The sequence below is a fragment of the Carlito syrichta genome, unplaced genomic scaffold (assembly GCF_000164805.1).
Source record: "Carlito syrichta isolate Samal-C Ts95f unplaced genomic scaffold, Tarsius_syrichta-2.0.1 Scaffold312140, whole genome shotgun sequence".
In the NCBI taxonomy this organism is placed as follows: Eukaryota; Metazoa; Chordata; class Mammalia; order Primates; family Tarsiidae; genus Carlito; species Carlito syrichta.
Window position 1 is genome coordinate 101,887 of NW_007256236.1, and position 15,110 is coordinate 116,996.

Sequence of the window (15,110 nt, forward strand, 5' to 3'; positions counted from 1 at the left end):
CCCCCTTTTTTTTTTTTTTTTTTTTTTTTTTTGAGGTGGAATCTCACTCTGCCACCCAGACAGGAGTGCAGTGGCACACTCACGGCTACCCCAGCATTGACCTGCTGGGCTCCGGCGATCCTTCTGCCTCAGCCTTCCAAATAACTAGAAGCACGCTACCACACCCAGCTAATTTTTTAAAAAAATTTATTGTAGAGACGAAGTCTCACCATGTTGCCCGGGCTGGGCTCGAACCCACAGGCTCAGGCAGTCCACTCGTCTCGGACTCCCAAAGTGCTGGGATTACAGGCTGAGCCACCAAGCCCAACTCCTTCATCTTTTATAAAGGAATATTACGTATTTTGATGCCATTTACAAATAAGCAGCTTCTCAAAAATCTGGAGACACGTCCTTCAAGGATATCACAGTCTTTATGTCCAGCTTAGCTTTTAGGACCAGAGGGGTTATTTTTTTTCCTCCAAGGGCCCTAAACCATCCCAGTCAGATATCCCAGATTTCTTTCCTTCCAACTCGTGTAGTATGTTTGACTGTTATTGATTTCCTTCTTCCTTTTCAATCAGGACTCGGAAAAACTAACTGAATTTCCTAAGCACAGAAGGTACACTTCCTCCACAGTGACTGATGTAGTTCCAAGTGCAACCTCTACCAGGCATCTAAGTACTGACCAGGTTCTGGATTCTGCTGGTGGTTTTGGTGCAGATCAGACCTTAAGAGCATCCAGCGGCACAGCATACCCTTCTGATGGAGTTCCTAGTAGGGAACGAATCAGGGGCCCCTCTGGTACTGGTAGAGAACAGCACCCGAGGGCCCAGACTGAAACTGGCACGTTAAGACTCCATCAGCCTTCCTTATCCAAATTCACATTAGACTCAGATCATCACGGGAGTAAAGAACAATTTACCTTAGCATATCCAACAAGAGGTGAACAAGATGCACATCCTGGCTCAATTCCACAAGCCAAAGACTGGCAAACATACATGCACCAAGATCCGCAGAGCAAGATACCCGTTAGTCAGGGCCAAGTCTCTCTAAGGCCAGATCACCATGGATTAGGAAGGACTGGCATGGATCAGCCTGGACTGCTGCATCCTAGCACTCATCCACATGCTGTGGTACCCCATAGCATGGGTCAGCTCGGTGTGCTACCACCTGAAATGGATGATCAGGGATTGGTACCACTTGGCATGGGTCAGCCTGGTCTGGTGCCACCACTGGCACTTGCCAGAGATCAGCAAGGACCAGAACTCCCCAGGACAGACCAGCATGGGATGGTTCCACTCAGCACAGATCAGCATGGTATGATACTTCCTGGCACAAAACAGCCTGGCATGGATAAGAGTGGTATGAAACCACTTGGCATGGATCAGCATGGACCAAGACCCCCTGGCATGGATCAGCAAGGACTGGTACTGCCTGGCCTAGATCAACAAGGACTGGTTCCACCTCTTACAGAGCAGCATGGCTTGGGGTCATCTGGTTTGATGCCAGTTAGTACAGCCCAACGAGGTTTTGTACAGCCCAGTCTGGAAGCATCTGGCTCCATACAACCTGGCATGGATCAGCGTGGTCTGGTGCAACCTGGTGCAGGTCAGCCTGGCATAGTTCAACCTGGAGCAGAGCAGACCGATGCAGTGCAGCCTGGGACAGATCAGCACAGTTTGATACAGCCTGGAATGGATTGGCATGGTCTGGTGCAATCTGGTGCATTTTCTAGTGGTTGGCTACAGCCTGATGCATATCCACCTGGTCTGGTACAGCCTGGTGCATACCCCCCTGGTCTGGTACAGCCTGGTGCATACCCTCCTGGTCTGGTACAGCCTGGTGCATACCCACCTGGTTTGGTCCAACCTGTTATAGATCAACATGGTTTGGTTCAGCTAGGAGCTGATCAACATAGTTTTGTGCAGCCTGGTGCAGATCAGCATGGTTTGGTGCAACCTGGTACATACCTACCTAGTTTGGCACAGCCTGATACAGACCAGCATGGTGCATATCATGTTGGCTTGGTGCAACCTGGAATGGCTCAGCTTGGCTTAGTCCAACCTGGTGTAGATCTGCGTGGTTTGGGCCAACCTGGAGTGGATCAGCATGGTTTGGCCCAACCTGATGCAGGTCAGCATGACTTTAGAATAGATCAGCAAGGTTTGGGCCAACCTGGAGTGGATCGGCGTGGTTTGGGCCAACCTGGTGCAGATCAGCCTGGTTTGGGCCAACCTGGAGTAAATCAGCATGGTTTGGTGCAACCTGGAGTGGATCAGCAGGGTTTGGGCCAATCTAGAGTGGGTCAGCATGGTTTGACACAACCTAGTACAGTTCAGCGTGGTTTGGCACAACCTGGTGCAGTTCATCGTGGTTTGGTGCCACCTAGAATGGATCAGCGTGGTTTTGTGCCACCTGGTGTAGATCAGCTTGGTTTGGTGCCACCTGGAGTGAACCAGCTTGGTTTGGCACCACGTGGCATGGATCAGCATGGTGTGGCCCAACCTGGAGTGGATCAGCGTGGTTTTGTGCCACCTGGCATCGATCAGCGTGGTTTGGTGCCACCTGGAGTGGATCAGCGTGGTTTTGTGCCACCTGGTGTAGATCAGCTTGGTTTGGTGCCACCTGGAGTGGATCAGCGTGGTTTAGTCCAACCTAGAGAGGATCAGCTTGGTTTGGGCCAACCTGGTGCGGATCAGCGTGGTTTGGGCCAACCTCGTGCGGATCAGCGTGGTTTGGGCCAACCTCGTGCGGATCAGCCTGGTTTAGGCCAACCTCGTGCGGATCAGCGTGGTTTGGGCCAACCTGGAGCGGATCAGCGTGGTTTGGGCCAACCTCGTGCGGATCAGCCTGGTTTGGTGCCACCTGGAGTGGATCAGCGTGGTTTAGTCCAACCTGGTGCGGATCAGCCTGGTTTGGGCCAACCTGGTACGGATCAGCCTGGTTTGGGCCAACCTGGTGCGGATCAGCGTGGTTTGGGCCAACCTCGTGCTGATCAGCGTGGTTTGGGCCAACCTGGAGCGGATCAGCCTGGTTTGGGCCAACCTCGTGCGGATCAGCGTGGTTTGGGCCAACCTGGTGCGGATCAGCCTGGTTTGGGTCAACCTCGTGCGGATCAGCGTGGTGTGGGACAACCTGGGGCGGATCAGCCTGGTTTGGGTCAACCTGGAGTAAGTCAGCATGGTGTGGCGCAACCTGGAATGGATCAGCAGGGTTTGGGCCAATCTAGAGTGGGTCAGCGTGGTTTGACACAACCTAGTACAGTTCAGCGTGGTTTGGCACAACCTGGCGCAGTTCAGCATGGTTTGGAGCCACCTAGAATGGATCAGCGTGGTTTGGGGACACCTAGAGTGAACCAGCTTGGTGTGGCACCACCTGGCATGGATCAGCATGGTTTGGCCCCACCTGGAGTGGATCAGCGTGGTTTTATGCCACCTGGCCTAGATCAGCTTGGTTTGGTGCCAACTGGAGTGGATCAGCATGGTTTAGTCCAACTTGGAGTGGATCAGCATGGTTTGGTCCAGCCTGGTGCAGATCAGCGAAGTTTGCTTCAGCCTGGTGCAGCTCAGTTTGGTACAGTGCAGTCTGGGATGGATCAGGGTAGTTTGGTGCAGGCTAGGACAGATCCACATGGCTTGGTTCAACCTGGTGCATATATTCCTGGTTTGGTTCAACCTGGTGCATATCCACCTGGTTTAGTCCAGCCTGATGTCTATCCTGATGGTTTGGTTCAACCTGGGGCATATCCACGTGGTTTGGTGCAGCCTAGAATGGATCAGCGTGGTCTGAGACAACCAGATACAGATCAGCGGGGCTTGATGGCACCAGGCAGAGAGTTTCATGGCCCTCCAACATTACAGGCATATTCTCCCAATTTTATATCACCACGGAAATATCAGCATGACGTGGTACCTCCTGGAAGACAGCAACACAGCCAGGTGTCACCACTCCTGACCAGCAAAGGTTGGGCATTGCCAGATATAGACCAAAGGGGTTTGGTACCACCAGAAACTTCTCAGCAAGGTTTGATACACCCTGGCACAGACCAGCATGGCCCAACACCAGTAAGCACAGGTTCAGGTTCTGCATACCCAGATCAACAGCATTTGGTATCACCTGGCCCAGGAGAGCACGGCCAGGTATACCCAGATGCAAATCAGCATAGCCATGCATACTCTCTCTCAGATGACCATGGTCTAATGTATCCTGGCTATGTTGGCCCAGGGTATCCAAGTGTTGATCAGTATGGCCAAGGTTATTTGGATCCAAATAGAACATTTGTCTCACACCAACCTGGAATTCCTGCCCAGTCTGCCTCAGGCCAAGATGTCACCTTTTTTAGGGGTCCAGACTTCCGTCACCGACTCTCGTCAGAAAGGAGTGAAGTTCAGACTGAACGACGCGATTCACTCTACAAACGGGCTCCTAGTTTCCCCATGGCAGTGGAAACGTTTCGTCTGATAGGAGAGCTCATTGGGCTCTATGTAGAGCTAAAGGATAGAATAAAGGAGCTGGATGAGCTGCAAGCTGGCCAAACAGATTTGGAGAAGATACAGTACCTGCTTGCGATGATGGGTGGGTGCCGATTGCCCTTGTAGGAGACACTATTGTCTTAGTTTTACGTTGATTGCATTCTTTCCTGCCCCTGGCCTCAGCTCCTGGCTGCTGGGCTTCTCCCCGCATCCTTGAAAACAGCATGTCCATTCTTAACCACTCTGGGTTTTCCCATGGCCTTCAGGAGCCAAATGAACAGGCGGGCAAAGGATAGAACTAAAACTGTAGGACTGATGAAGCCTCAAGAGAGGAACACAGATTCTCATGCCTTTATCAGACCCTCTGGATAGTAGCTGAGGAAAGTATTGGGGTAAGGGAACAAGGACATTGAAGAGTTAAACTTAACATCTGCCCACTCCCAACTCTAGGCCCAGAGAGTACTTAGGATTTTAGAGTCTGGCCGAGTGTGGTGGCTCATGTTTATAATCCCAGGGCTTTGAGAGGCCAAGACGAGAGGATTGCTTGAGGCCTGGAGATCAAGACCAGCCAAGGCAACACAGCAGGACCCAGTCTCTACAAAAAGAAAATTAAGAACTAGCCAGGCATGGTGGCACACACCTGTAGTCCCTGCTCCCTGGGAGACTGAGTGGTAGATCACTTGAACCCAGGAGTCAGAGGCTGTAGTGAGCTATGATTGCACCATTGTACTCCAGCCTATGTGAGACCTTGTCTCAAAAAAAAAAAAAAAAAAAAGAGGTGGATGGAAATGGTGGGTCAGTTGTCCCAAAACCCTTTAGGATGTCAAACATTGGGTGGGGGAGTTTTATGGACTAAGGACAAGTCCTTCTTCCTTCTTCCCGTCCCCTCTCCATAGTCACCAGGAGAAGCAGGATAAAGCAGTATGTCTGGTTGTTTTCTGGGGTAGCTTCATAGTCGTGGTGGCAGGAAATGGAGATTTGGAGCCCACTAGAAATCTAAGCTCTCTGATGGTAACCTCTCTATTTTCCATAGTCCAAAAGACCATCCCTCCAGACCTGGAGGAACAGTTGAAGAATTTACAGACAATGACCAAAGAAATTCGGCAGGAAAAAGCAAAAGTAAGGGAAGAAGGATCGGCCCACTTTGCTGATCCTTCTTTCTAATGGCACTTTCTATTTGTTTTTTGTTTTTTTTTTTGAGTTGGAGTCTCACTCTGTCGCCCAGACTGGAGTGCAGTGGCCGCTCCCGGCCACCGCAGCCTCGACCTGCTGGGCTCCGGCGATCCTTCCGCCTCAGCCTTCCGAGTAGCCGGAATTACAGGCACGCGCGCTACCACGCCCGGCTGATTTTTTGATTTATTGTAGAGATGAGGTCTCGCTGCCCAGGCGGGTCTCCAACCCGCGGGCTCAGGCAATCCACTCACCTCAGCCTCCCAAAGGCACAGGATGACAGGCTGAGCCACTGAGCCCGGCTTCTATTTGTATTTTGATGGCACAGACAGTCCTTTCCCAGACACTATTATCTCATTGGCTCTTTCCATCCCATCAGACGGGACATGCCCCTCAGGTATCATCATGTCCATTTTCTGAATCCAAAAACTGCCGCTCAAAGATGTGAGGATTCAGCTGAGCCAAATAACAAGGATTTTGTTCTCTTCATTCCGTGTTGTAGACTTGGAGCCCAATTTGTGGGACTTTCTGGGGCCAGAGGTCATTGCAAGGGACTGCTAGATCGATCTTCAATCATTCTCTTTTTTTTTTTTTTTTTTTTTGAGTTGGAGTCTCACTCTGTCACCCAGACTGGAGTGCAGTGGCCACTCCCGGTCACTGCAGCCTTGACCTGCTGGGCTTCGGCGCTCCTTCCGCCTCAACCTTCCAAATAGCTGGAACTACAGGCGCACACTTACCACGCCAGGCTAATTTTTGATTTATTGTAGAGATGAGGTCTTGCCAAGTTGCCCAGGTGGGTCTCGAACCCGTGGGCTCAGGCAATCCACTCATCTCAGCCTCCCAAAGGCACAGGATTACAGGCTGAGCCACCGAGCCCAGCTTCAGTCATTCTCTTAATACGAGTCCTCTACATCCATAGGATGGATGGATGTCTGCAAGGATCTTGGCTTTGATCACAAAGGGTTGGATTAGGGAATGGGGAAGGGGCTGGCTTGAGCTGCTGGGGCATATTCAGGAGGGGGGGAACTCAAGCCTGCCTGACTCCCCTCTTTCATTGGGTTGGTAGCTGGACAGGTTGCAAAAGTTCCTGGATGGCGAAGGAGACAAAGAATCAGAGGAGTTGAAAACTAGCCAGCTGGGTTTGCAGCTGGGCATCCTCAGGTAAAATGCCCCACCCAAGAGCAGCTGGCCTCCTGGCATCATGTATTCCCAGCCAAAGAGGTGATGGTAGCCTTTGGCTCACCCACGCCTCTAAGCCGACCACTGTCTTTGACCTGGATCATGTCTGCTCTTACGATTGTCCATATCTAGTTCAAGAAACTGGTAGAAGCTCCCCAGGTGTTTAGCCACAGGTCAGGGCCAGGGCTTGGAAAAGCAAAAAGAAGTTCCTTGGACTCTGTGCCCAGTTGGAGGCTGGAGAAGACTACTTGCTAGAGGCCCTCAGTAACCCAGTCCCACTGCCCAGAAGCCCCTCACTCCATCACACTGGATGTTCACCTTCAGGATGAAGGCGGGGCCCCAGATCGCTAGACAGAACCTGCTGGAGGGATGTGAAAGACCCTGGCTTGCCTCCTCCTAAGCCCCCGTGGCAAAGGCCCCGCCTTGGTGGGCTCAGGGCTCAGGGTTGGCTGTGGAGCCAGGTGGGGTCTCTTGTCATGTACCACAGAGTCACCGTGGCAGACATTGAGAAGGAGCTGGCCGAGCTGAGAGATAGCCAAGGGCAAGGCAAGGCCGCCATGGAAAATTCGGTGTCCGAAGCCTCCTTCTACCTGCAGAATCAGGTGAGGATTCTATCTCTTCAGCCCCAGGGACCCAGGGCCCTTGTCAGAGCTGGCCGCAGACGACGGCGCCAGGCTTGCCCTCCCACCTCTTCTCAGAGACCGGGCACCTCAGTTTCCCCTTTTCGTGTGTGTGTGTGTGTGTGTGTGTGTGGGAGTGGCAGCTGTGTCGAGGATCAGTTCCTGCGTGATCCAAAGTCATCTGAGGCCACAGGGGCAAGGGCATGTCCTGTGGCAAGGGAAAGGTACCCCATTTAGACCTGTTTACCTTCCATTAAATCTTTCTTTCTCACCGGGTGTAGTGGCTCATGCCAGTATCCTAGAGCTTTGGAAGGCTGAGGCAGGAAGATCGCTTGAGCCCAGGAGCTCGAGACTGTGCTGAGCTTGATCGTACCACTGCCTGGGCAACAGAGCAAGACCCTGTCTCTTAAAAAAAAAAAAAAAAAAAAAGAGCCGGGCTGGGTGGCTCAGCCTGTAATCCCGCGCCTTTGGGAGGCTGAGGTGAGTGGATTGCCTGAGCCCGTGGGTTCGAGACCCGCCTGGGCAGCGAGACCTCATCTCTACAATAAATAAAACAAAAATCAGCCAGGCGTGGTAGCGCATGCCTGTAATTCTAGCTACTTGGAAAGCTGAGGCGGAAGGATCGCCGGAGCCCAGCAGGTCGAGGCTGCGGTGGCCGGGAGCGGCCACTGCACTCCAGTCTGGGTGACAGAGTGAGACTCCAACTTAAAAAAAAAAAAAGACTGGTCACAGTAGCTCATGCCTGTAATCCCAGCACTTTGGGAGGCAGAGGTAAGAGGATTGCCTGAGCTCAGGAGTTTGAGACATGGTAAGACCTTGTCTCTACAATTAAAAAAAAAAAAAAAGTCAGCCGGGCATGGTGGTTCATTTCTGTGGTTCCAGCTACTTGGAAGGCTGAGGGAGAAGGATCGTCTGAACCCAGCAGGTCAAGGCTGCAGTGAGCTTGTGACTGCACTCTAGCCTGGGTGACAGAGTGACATTCCAACTCCAAAAAAAAAGAAGAAAGAAAAAATAATTATTTTCCCTTATAATTTTTATTACTTAATTCATGTATCATAAAATTCACCCTTTTAAAGTGAACAATGTGGCCAGGCACGGTGGCTCAAGCCTGTAATCCCAGTACTTTGGGAGGCCAAGGTAAGCAGATTGCCTGAGCCCATGGGTTCAAGAACAACCTGGGCAACTCGGCGAGGCCTCATCTCCACAATAAATCAAAAAATTAGCTGGGCGTGGTAGCACATGCCTGTAGTTCCAACTATTTGGAAGGCTTGGGCGGAAGGATCACCGGAGCCCAGCAGGTCAACACTCGGGTGGCTGTGAGCATGCCACTGCACTCCAGCCTGGGTGACAGAATAGCACTCCAACTCAAAATAAATAAATAAATAAAGTGAACAAGGTAGTCTTAGTATATTCACAAAACTGTGCAAACATCACCAGTGTTTTGGATCAAATTCCAAAACATTTCATCACCCCCAAAAACCCTTAGTAGTCTCTCTCCATCTCCCACCCCGCCCCAGCCCCTGACAACCACCAACCTACTTTCTGTCTCTCTGGATTTGCCTATTCTAGATATCTCATATAAACAGAATCACATAATACCTAGCCTTTCGCATGTGGCTTCTTTCACTTAGCGTGATGTTTTCTTTTTTGAGTTGGAGTCTCACTCGGTCGCCCAGACTGGAGTGCGGCGGCCGCTCCCGGCCACCGCAGCCTCGACCCGCCGGGCTCCGGCGATCCTTCTGCCTCAGCCTCCCGAGTAGCCGGAATTACAGGCGCGCGCTACCACGCCCGGCTGATTTTTGGATTTATTGGAGAGGTGAGGTCTCGCCAAGTCGCCCAGGCGGGTCTCGAACCCGCGGGCTCAGGCAGTCCACTCGCCTCAGCCTCCCAAGGGCGCGGGATGACAGGCTGAGCCCCCGAGCCCGGCTAGCGTGATGTTTTCAAGGTTCATCCATACGTAGCATGTATCATGCACCCGACCAGGATACTAGACTCTTACCTGATATGTGGTTTGCAAATATTTTCTCCCATTATGTGGGTTACCTTTTCACTTTCTTGACAGTGTCTTTATTTTTATTTTTATCTTATTTTATTTTATAAGTGTCTTCCTTTAAATCTTGAATGATGCCATCCTTGGTCATTTTCTCAGTGAGGAAATGCACACCACCCCCCCAACCCATCTTCCTTTTGCCTGTGCTCACAGAAACTCTGTTGCTTGCAACCAGAAGATTCAGGAACAACCCTCTCAACATTCACAGAAGGGCCAGATAGGAAAAGTCACTGGGCCCGTGGGGATTCATGTCAGGAACCCCTTTGTGCTTTGAGCTGCATTCTAGGCTCATTCCGAAATTGCTGGAACAGTGGTGTGCCCTCTTTCATGACTCCAAGCCAACTATCCTGCCTGAGGAGCAGCAAAGTAAGCAAGAGTCACCTGTGCATCCAAGTTCATGTCTAGGGCCACATTTTGGAGTGCATCCACTCCCTGCCAGGCTGCCCCCTCTCCTTTTGCAGTCTGTTTTGAGGGCACCACCTTCTACTACCTCCCATGCTCCCCGTATCTTAGCCACCTTGGCTTCCTACCTTTCTCTGAACACACTCCTGCTTTCTCTTGCTGTTCTTTCTGGAATGTCCTTCTGACCTTTTTTTTACCCAGAGAGCTGCTCCTTATTATTCAAGAACCCACTGAGTAGCTTGGTGTGATGGCATGTGCCTGTAGTTCTAGCTACTTGGGAGGCTGTGGCAGGAGGATTGCTTTTGCCAGGAGTGCAAGGCTGCAGTGAGTGATGACTGCCCCCCTGCACTACAGTCTGAGAGACAGAGTGAGACCTTGTTTCACAAAAAAAAAAGAAGAAGAAGAAAAAGACTCCATCGAACTGTTTATTTTTCTGGGAAGCCTCTTCCTCTCTTTGAGAGAAAAATTAACCGGTTGCTTTGTATCCCTGGGGCCCTTTGGTGAGCTGGCCACAGTGTAGGCTTCTGGTTGGAAGCAACAGAGTCTCTGTGAGTACAGACAAAAGTAAATTGCATTGTGGGGCGGGAGGGTAGGTATAAGAAGTTCGGGAAAAGGGAACTTCCAGAGGGCAGTGTGGGAAGGGCAGTCTGGCACTCCCTGTCTTGGTGCACCCGTTTTTCTGTGTATCTGTGTCGCTTTCCTTATCCACCTCTCTCAGCCTCCCCATATCGCTCTTCCACTCCACTCTCAATGGACTTTTCCCTCTCACATGGCCCACAATGGCTGCCCCAAGCCCTGCAGATCTTTTCTGCTTTATCACTCACTCCTATGAGAAGGGGCTCAGGCCGGGCCAGCCCCTCTTTTTGAGGCAGGCAGTGAGTCACAGGACATTCTGGGGACTGGTTGCCCCTGAATCAGCCGTCTCCCCAGGACCCCTCATTTGTGGTTACAGACTGGGACCACGGGATACAGAAAAGACCAGGAAGTGTAATTCCAGTGTTTGGGGAGGCTAAGGTGGGAAGACTGCTTGAGGCTTGGAGTTTGCAACCAGCCTGAACAGCATAGTGAGATCCAATCTCTACATAAAATTAAAAAATTCGCTGGAAGGCCAGTGTGGTGGCTCAAGCCTGTAATCCAAACACTTTGGGAGGCTGAGGTGAGGGGATTGCCTGAGCCCACAGGTTTGAGACCAACCTGAGCAACTTGGCGAGACCTCATCTCTACAATAAAAAAATTAGCCGGACATGGTAGCATGCGCCTGTAGTTCCAGCTACTCGGAAGGCTGAGGTGGAAGGATCAACTGAGCCCAGCAGGTCGAGGCTGGGTGGCCGGGAGCGGCCACTGCACTCCAGCCTGGGCAACAGAGTGAGACTCCAACTCAAAAAAAGAAAAGAAAAAAGTTGGTATGGTAGCATGCATAGTTCCAGCTGCCAGGGAGGTTGAAGACGGAGAATCACTTGAATCCAGGAAATCAGGGATGTGATGCGCTGTGATTGTGCCACTGTGCTCCAACCTGGGCAACAGAGCCAGACCCTGTCTCTAAACAAATCAAGAAAGCATGAGGGCCAGTCCTTCAAGCCACTTTCCTTGGAAGGGATTTGCACTGCCATGAGAGACTGCTGTAGTAGTGTCAGCACTTGTCACAGTCTGCTACTATTATTTAATGACATGACTAAGCACGGCCATCCATACCCCCTGGCTTGCGAGCAGGAGCATGTGCGAGCCCACCCTTTTCAGCCCCGATGCCCAGAGCAGGGTGGATGTGTCGTCAGGCCACAGCACTTTAGGATTTAGCTAGAGATGTTCTCACAAATGAACCAGTGGGCTGGCTGCAGAAAGGCCCAGAGACATCCCTCCTGCAAGGAACTGATTCGGTATTAATGCCGTTTTTACAGAGACTTCTCTCACTAACTCATGTATAGAGCACCTGCTTTTTGGTGCATCCCCAGGGCGTGCTGAGGATGTGGTGGCTGCACAGACCATGGCTGGGGAGGCAGCAAGCAGTGCTAGCACAGACAACATGACCGGGACATGCCTCACTGCCCTGTACCTGCTGTCTCTCCCACACCCAGTTAGATAAGCTCAGGACGATCATCGAGAGCATGCTGACCTCTTCTTCCACGCTGCTGTCCATGAGCATGGCCCCACACAAGGCCCTGGCACACGTGGCTCCTGGCCAGATCGACCCTGAGGCCACCTGTCCAGCCTGCAGCCTGGATCTGAGCCATCAGGTCAGCATGCTGGTGGCACGCTACGAGCGGCTCCAGGACATGGTCAGCAACCTGGCTGCCTCCCGGCCCTCCAAGAAAGCCAAGCTCCAGAGTCAGGTGGGTCCTTGCCAGTCTCCCTCCTGCCCTCTCCTGATGCATGCCCACAGGGGAGAGCCACCACCCTGGAGGTTCACAGAGTGAGTGGCTGACAGAGCTCCTCGAGAGGGAAGTTTGGGCCTGAGGGTCAGTCATCTGTGATCCCACAAAAGTCCCTGGTCTTTCTGCAGGGTCACAGCAAGGGTAGCAGCAGACTAGCTCTGGGGACAGGAGACGATGCGGAAGGGCTGGCTTGATGGGGGCAGGGCAGCACAGGATGGCTGAGGGCGGAACAGTGCCCTGCTTGGGCCACGGAGACACAGGCACAGCTGTAGACCTCGAGTCCCCTGGCACGCCAGTCTTCCTGACCCCTCCGATCTCCCTCCAAAGCCCAGCCTTGCTGGTGGGGCAGTCGCAGCCACAAGTTCTTGGGTCCTGCCTCCGGGACTGAGGAGTGTAGATTTGGCCGGAAGGGGTGGGGAGACTGAAGCCCACACCCCAACTCTCAGGGGCCACAGGGCAGCACATCACTCCTGAGCCCCCATCGCCTCTACTGATCCCCACCCCTGGCGGGCCAGGGTCGCCTGAGGCCAGTCCAGGATGTGGGTGACTGACGCTCATGTCCCTTTGGGAGGCCACACAGCAAGCGCACAGAGCCTTCCCTACTGTTAATGGGAAATTGTGATGAAAACCGAGCAAAGCCAGAGCAGGGTCTGGAGTGAGCTCCTCTCAGGGGGCGGCGATGCCGCGGCGGTGGGGCAGGGTCCGTCCCAGCAGTCTCTGAGAGCCCTCCTGTCCCCCATGCTGCAGGATGAGGAGCTGCTGGGCCAGGTGCAGAGTGCCATCCTGCAGGTGCAGGGCGACTGCGAGAAGCTCAATATCACCACCAGCAACCTCATCGAGGACCACCAGCAGAAGCAGAAGGACATCACCGTGAGTGGCCAGCAGGGTGGCTGGGGCATGCCACAGCACCCACCTGCCCTTCAGCTCCTGGCTCTTTGCTTCTCTGCTCGCCCCCCACCCAGGTGCTGTACCAGGGTCTGGAGAAACTCGAAAAGGAAAAGGCTACTAGGGAGCACCTGGAGCTGGAGATTGACATGGTAAGCGCCAGGTCCCAGGAGCCACTCTGTCCAGGGAGGTGTTCCTGGCTGTTCTTTGAGAGGTCAGGAGTAGAGGGAAGCTGGTGGGAAGAGTGTGGACTCTGGGAAACCTGCCCATGTCAAGTGTTGGCACCTTGGGAGAATGGGACCCTCTCCATGGCGCTCTCCCAGGTGGGGCTCTTCTCCTCTCTCTCTGGGCAGAAAGCCGACAAGAGTGCCCTGGCCACCAAAGTGAGCCGGGTCCAATTTGATGCCACCACGGAGCAACTGAACCACATGATGCGGGAGCTGGTGGCCAAGATGACTGGGCAAGAGCAGGACTGGCAGAAGATGATAGAAAAGTTCCTTGGAGAGATGGACAACAAAGTGAGAGACCGGGTGGTGCTGAGGCTGTCCATTGCCATTCCTGCCCCCTGGATCAGGACAACGGCACCTTCTCCAGGACCGGCCCCCATCTACCTGCTTTCTTAGAGCTCACCTGGTTTCTGTCTCCCTCCCCTGCAGCTGGACCGCCTGGAGCTGGACCCAGTGAAGCAGTTGCTGGAGGAGCGGTGGAAATCGCTACGACAGCAGCTCAAAGAGCGCTCTCCACACTACCAGGCAGATGAGGCAGCCGCCATGCGGAGGTGAGGCCTGAGACACAGCAGGGGAGGCTGGCACGCTCTGCAGGGTGAGGACAGGTGGGGGCTGGAGGTCCCCAGACAAACGGCTCCCGCCAGCACATGGCTGATTCTGCCCAGGACCAGCCTGTAGTTGGAGGGACAGAGTTTTAGAGCGTTTAAGCTCATCTAGCTCAGGCTCCTTCATATTACAGTGGAGAAAGGGAGTGGGGCTCTCAGCCTTGGGCGAACCAAGCTGGGCCTTTGGGACAGGGTGGGGGCCTCAGTCTTCAAAGCTGAGCCTCCTGGGGGACCTGGCCCAGGACTAGAATCCTAGAATTCCTATTCTTGGCCACCAGAGGGCTCCCGAGGCTTACACAGGCCACCCTCGGGGCCCGGGGAGCAAGGACCGCTGGCTTTTAGTTAGGACAGGCAGGTGTCGATGTGAGCCCAGAAGAGGGAGCAAGTGAATTTCTGGGGAGCGGGGCCAGGATCTGCCATCCTGGTGGGCTGAGCTTCCTGCCTGCCTGGCCTGCAGAGGACCAAACCCTCTGGGACTCTGGGCAGGGCACTCACTTTGTATGTGCATCCTAACAGACAGCTCCTGGCACATTTCCACTGCCTCTCATGTGACCGACCCTTGGAGACACCTGTGACTGGACAGTGAGTGGACAGACCGTGGACACACGGCCTCGCACAGCAGGGCTGTGTCTCCTCTGCTTCCCAGCCCCCCTTCACCTCTTGTCTCTCCTCTGTCATGGGTCTGTTTCCAGCCCTCGGTCCTTCCAAGCCTGGGATGGTTGGGCAAGTTCTCTAAGGCTGATGGAATATGGGGAGTTGGGTGGATTTGGGCGATGGGACTTCTCACACTCCAACCCACCCTTTTTCTCTCTGAATCTGGCCAGGATCATCCCTGTGACACCTGTGGGTCCGGGCCTGCCTGGGCACCGTTCCATCCGCCCCTACATGGTGTTTGAACTGGAGCAGGTCCGGCAGCAGAGCCGCAAGTATGGGACAGCAGTGTCCAGGGTGGAGCTTTGGATGGGGAGGGCGGGGGCAGAGATGACTCTGGATTTGACGGAAGGCAGCTCTGGGAGGGACAGAATGGAGGGCTTCCTACTTGAGGTTGGGACAGTGGGGGCCCAAGACCCATTTTTGAACCAGCTCCCAGCTCTTCCTGGGGCAGGATTGTTGGATGAAGAAGACCCAGTATTTTTTTTTTTTTTTTTTTTT

At 53.3% G+C, this 15,110-nt stretch overlaps 1 protein-coding gene across 1 annotated transcript in view; it reads left to right on the forward strand.

The window, feature by feature from the left end:
- The first annotated feature begins 1,683 nt into the window (after nt 1-1,683).
- QRICH2 (glutamine rich 2) overlaps nt 1,684-15,110 on the forward strand; it is a 21,154-nt gene continuing 7,727 nt past the window's right edge. Inside the window, exons 1-13 of the mRNA XM_021718374.1 lie at nt 1,684-1,811; nt 2,889-3,149; nt 4,322-4,554; nt 5,485-5,570; nt 6,688-6,782; nt 7,288-7,402; nt 11,945-12,199; nt 12,989-13,111; nt 13,204-13,278; nt 13,480-13,644; nt 13,783-13,904; nt 14,475-14,540; nt 14,783-14,884. Coding sequence (XP_021574049.1) covers nt 1,684-1,811; nt 2,889-3,149; nt 4,322-4,554; nt 5,485-5,570; nt 6,688-6,782; nt 7,288-7,402; nt 11,945-12,199; nt 12,989-13,111; nt 13,204-13,278; nt 13,480-13,644; nt 13,783-13,904; nt 14,475-14,540; nt 14,783-14,884 — 1,826 coding nt within the window. The remainder of the gene's footprint in view (nt 1,812-2,888; nt 3,150-4,321; nt 4,555-5,484; nt 5,571-6,687; nt 6,783-7,287; nt 7,403-11,944; nt 12,200-12,988; nt 13,112-13,203; nt 13,279-13,479; nt 13,645-13,782; nt 13,905-14,474; nt 14,541-14,782; nt 14,885-15,110) is intronic.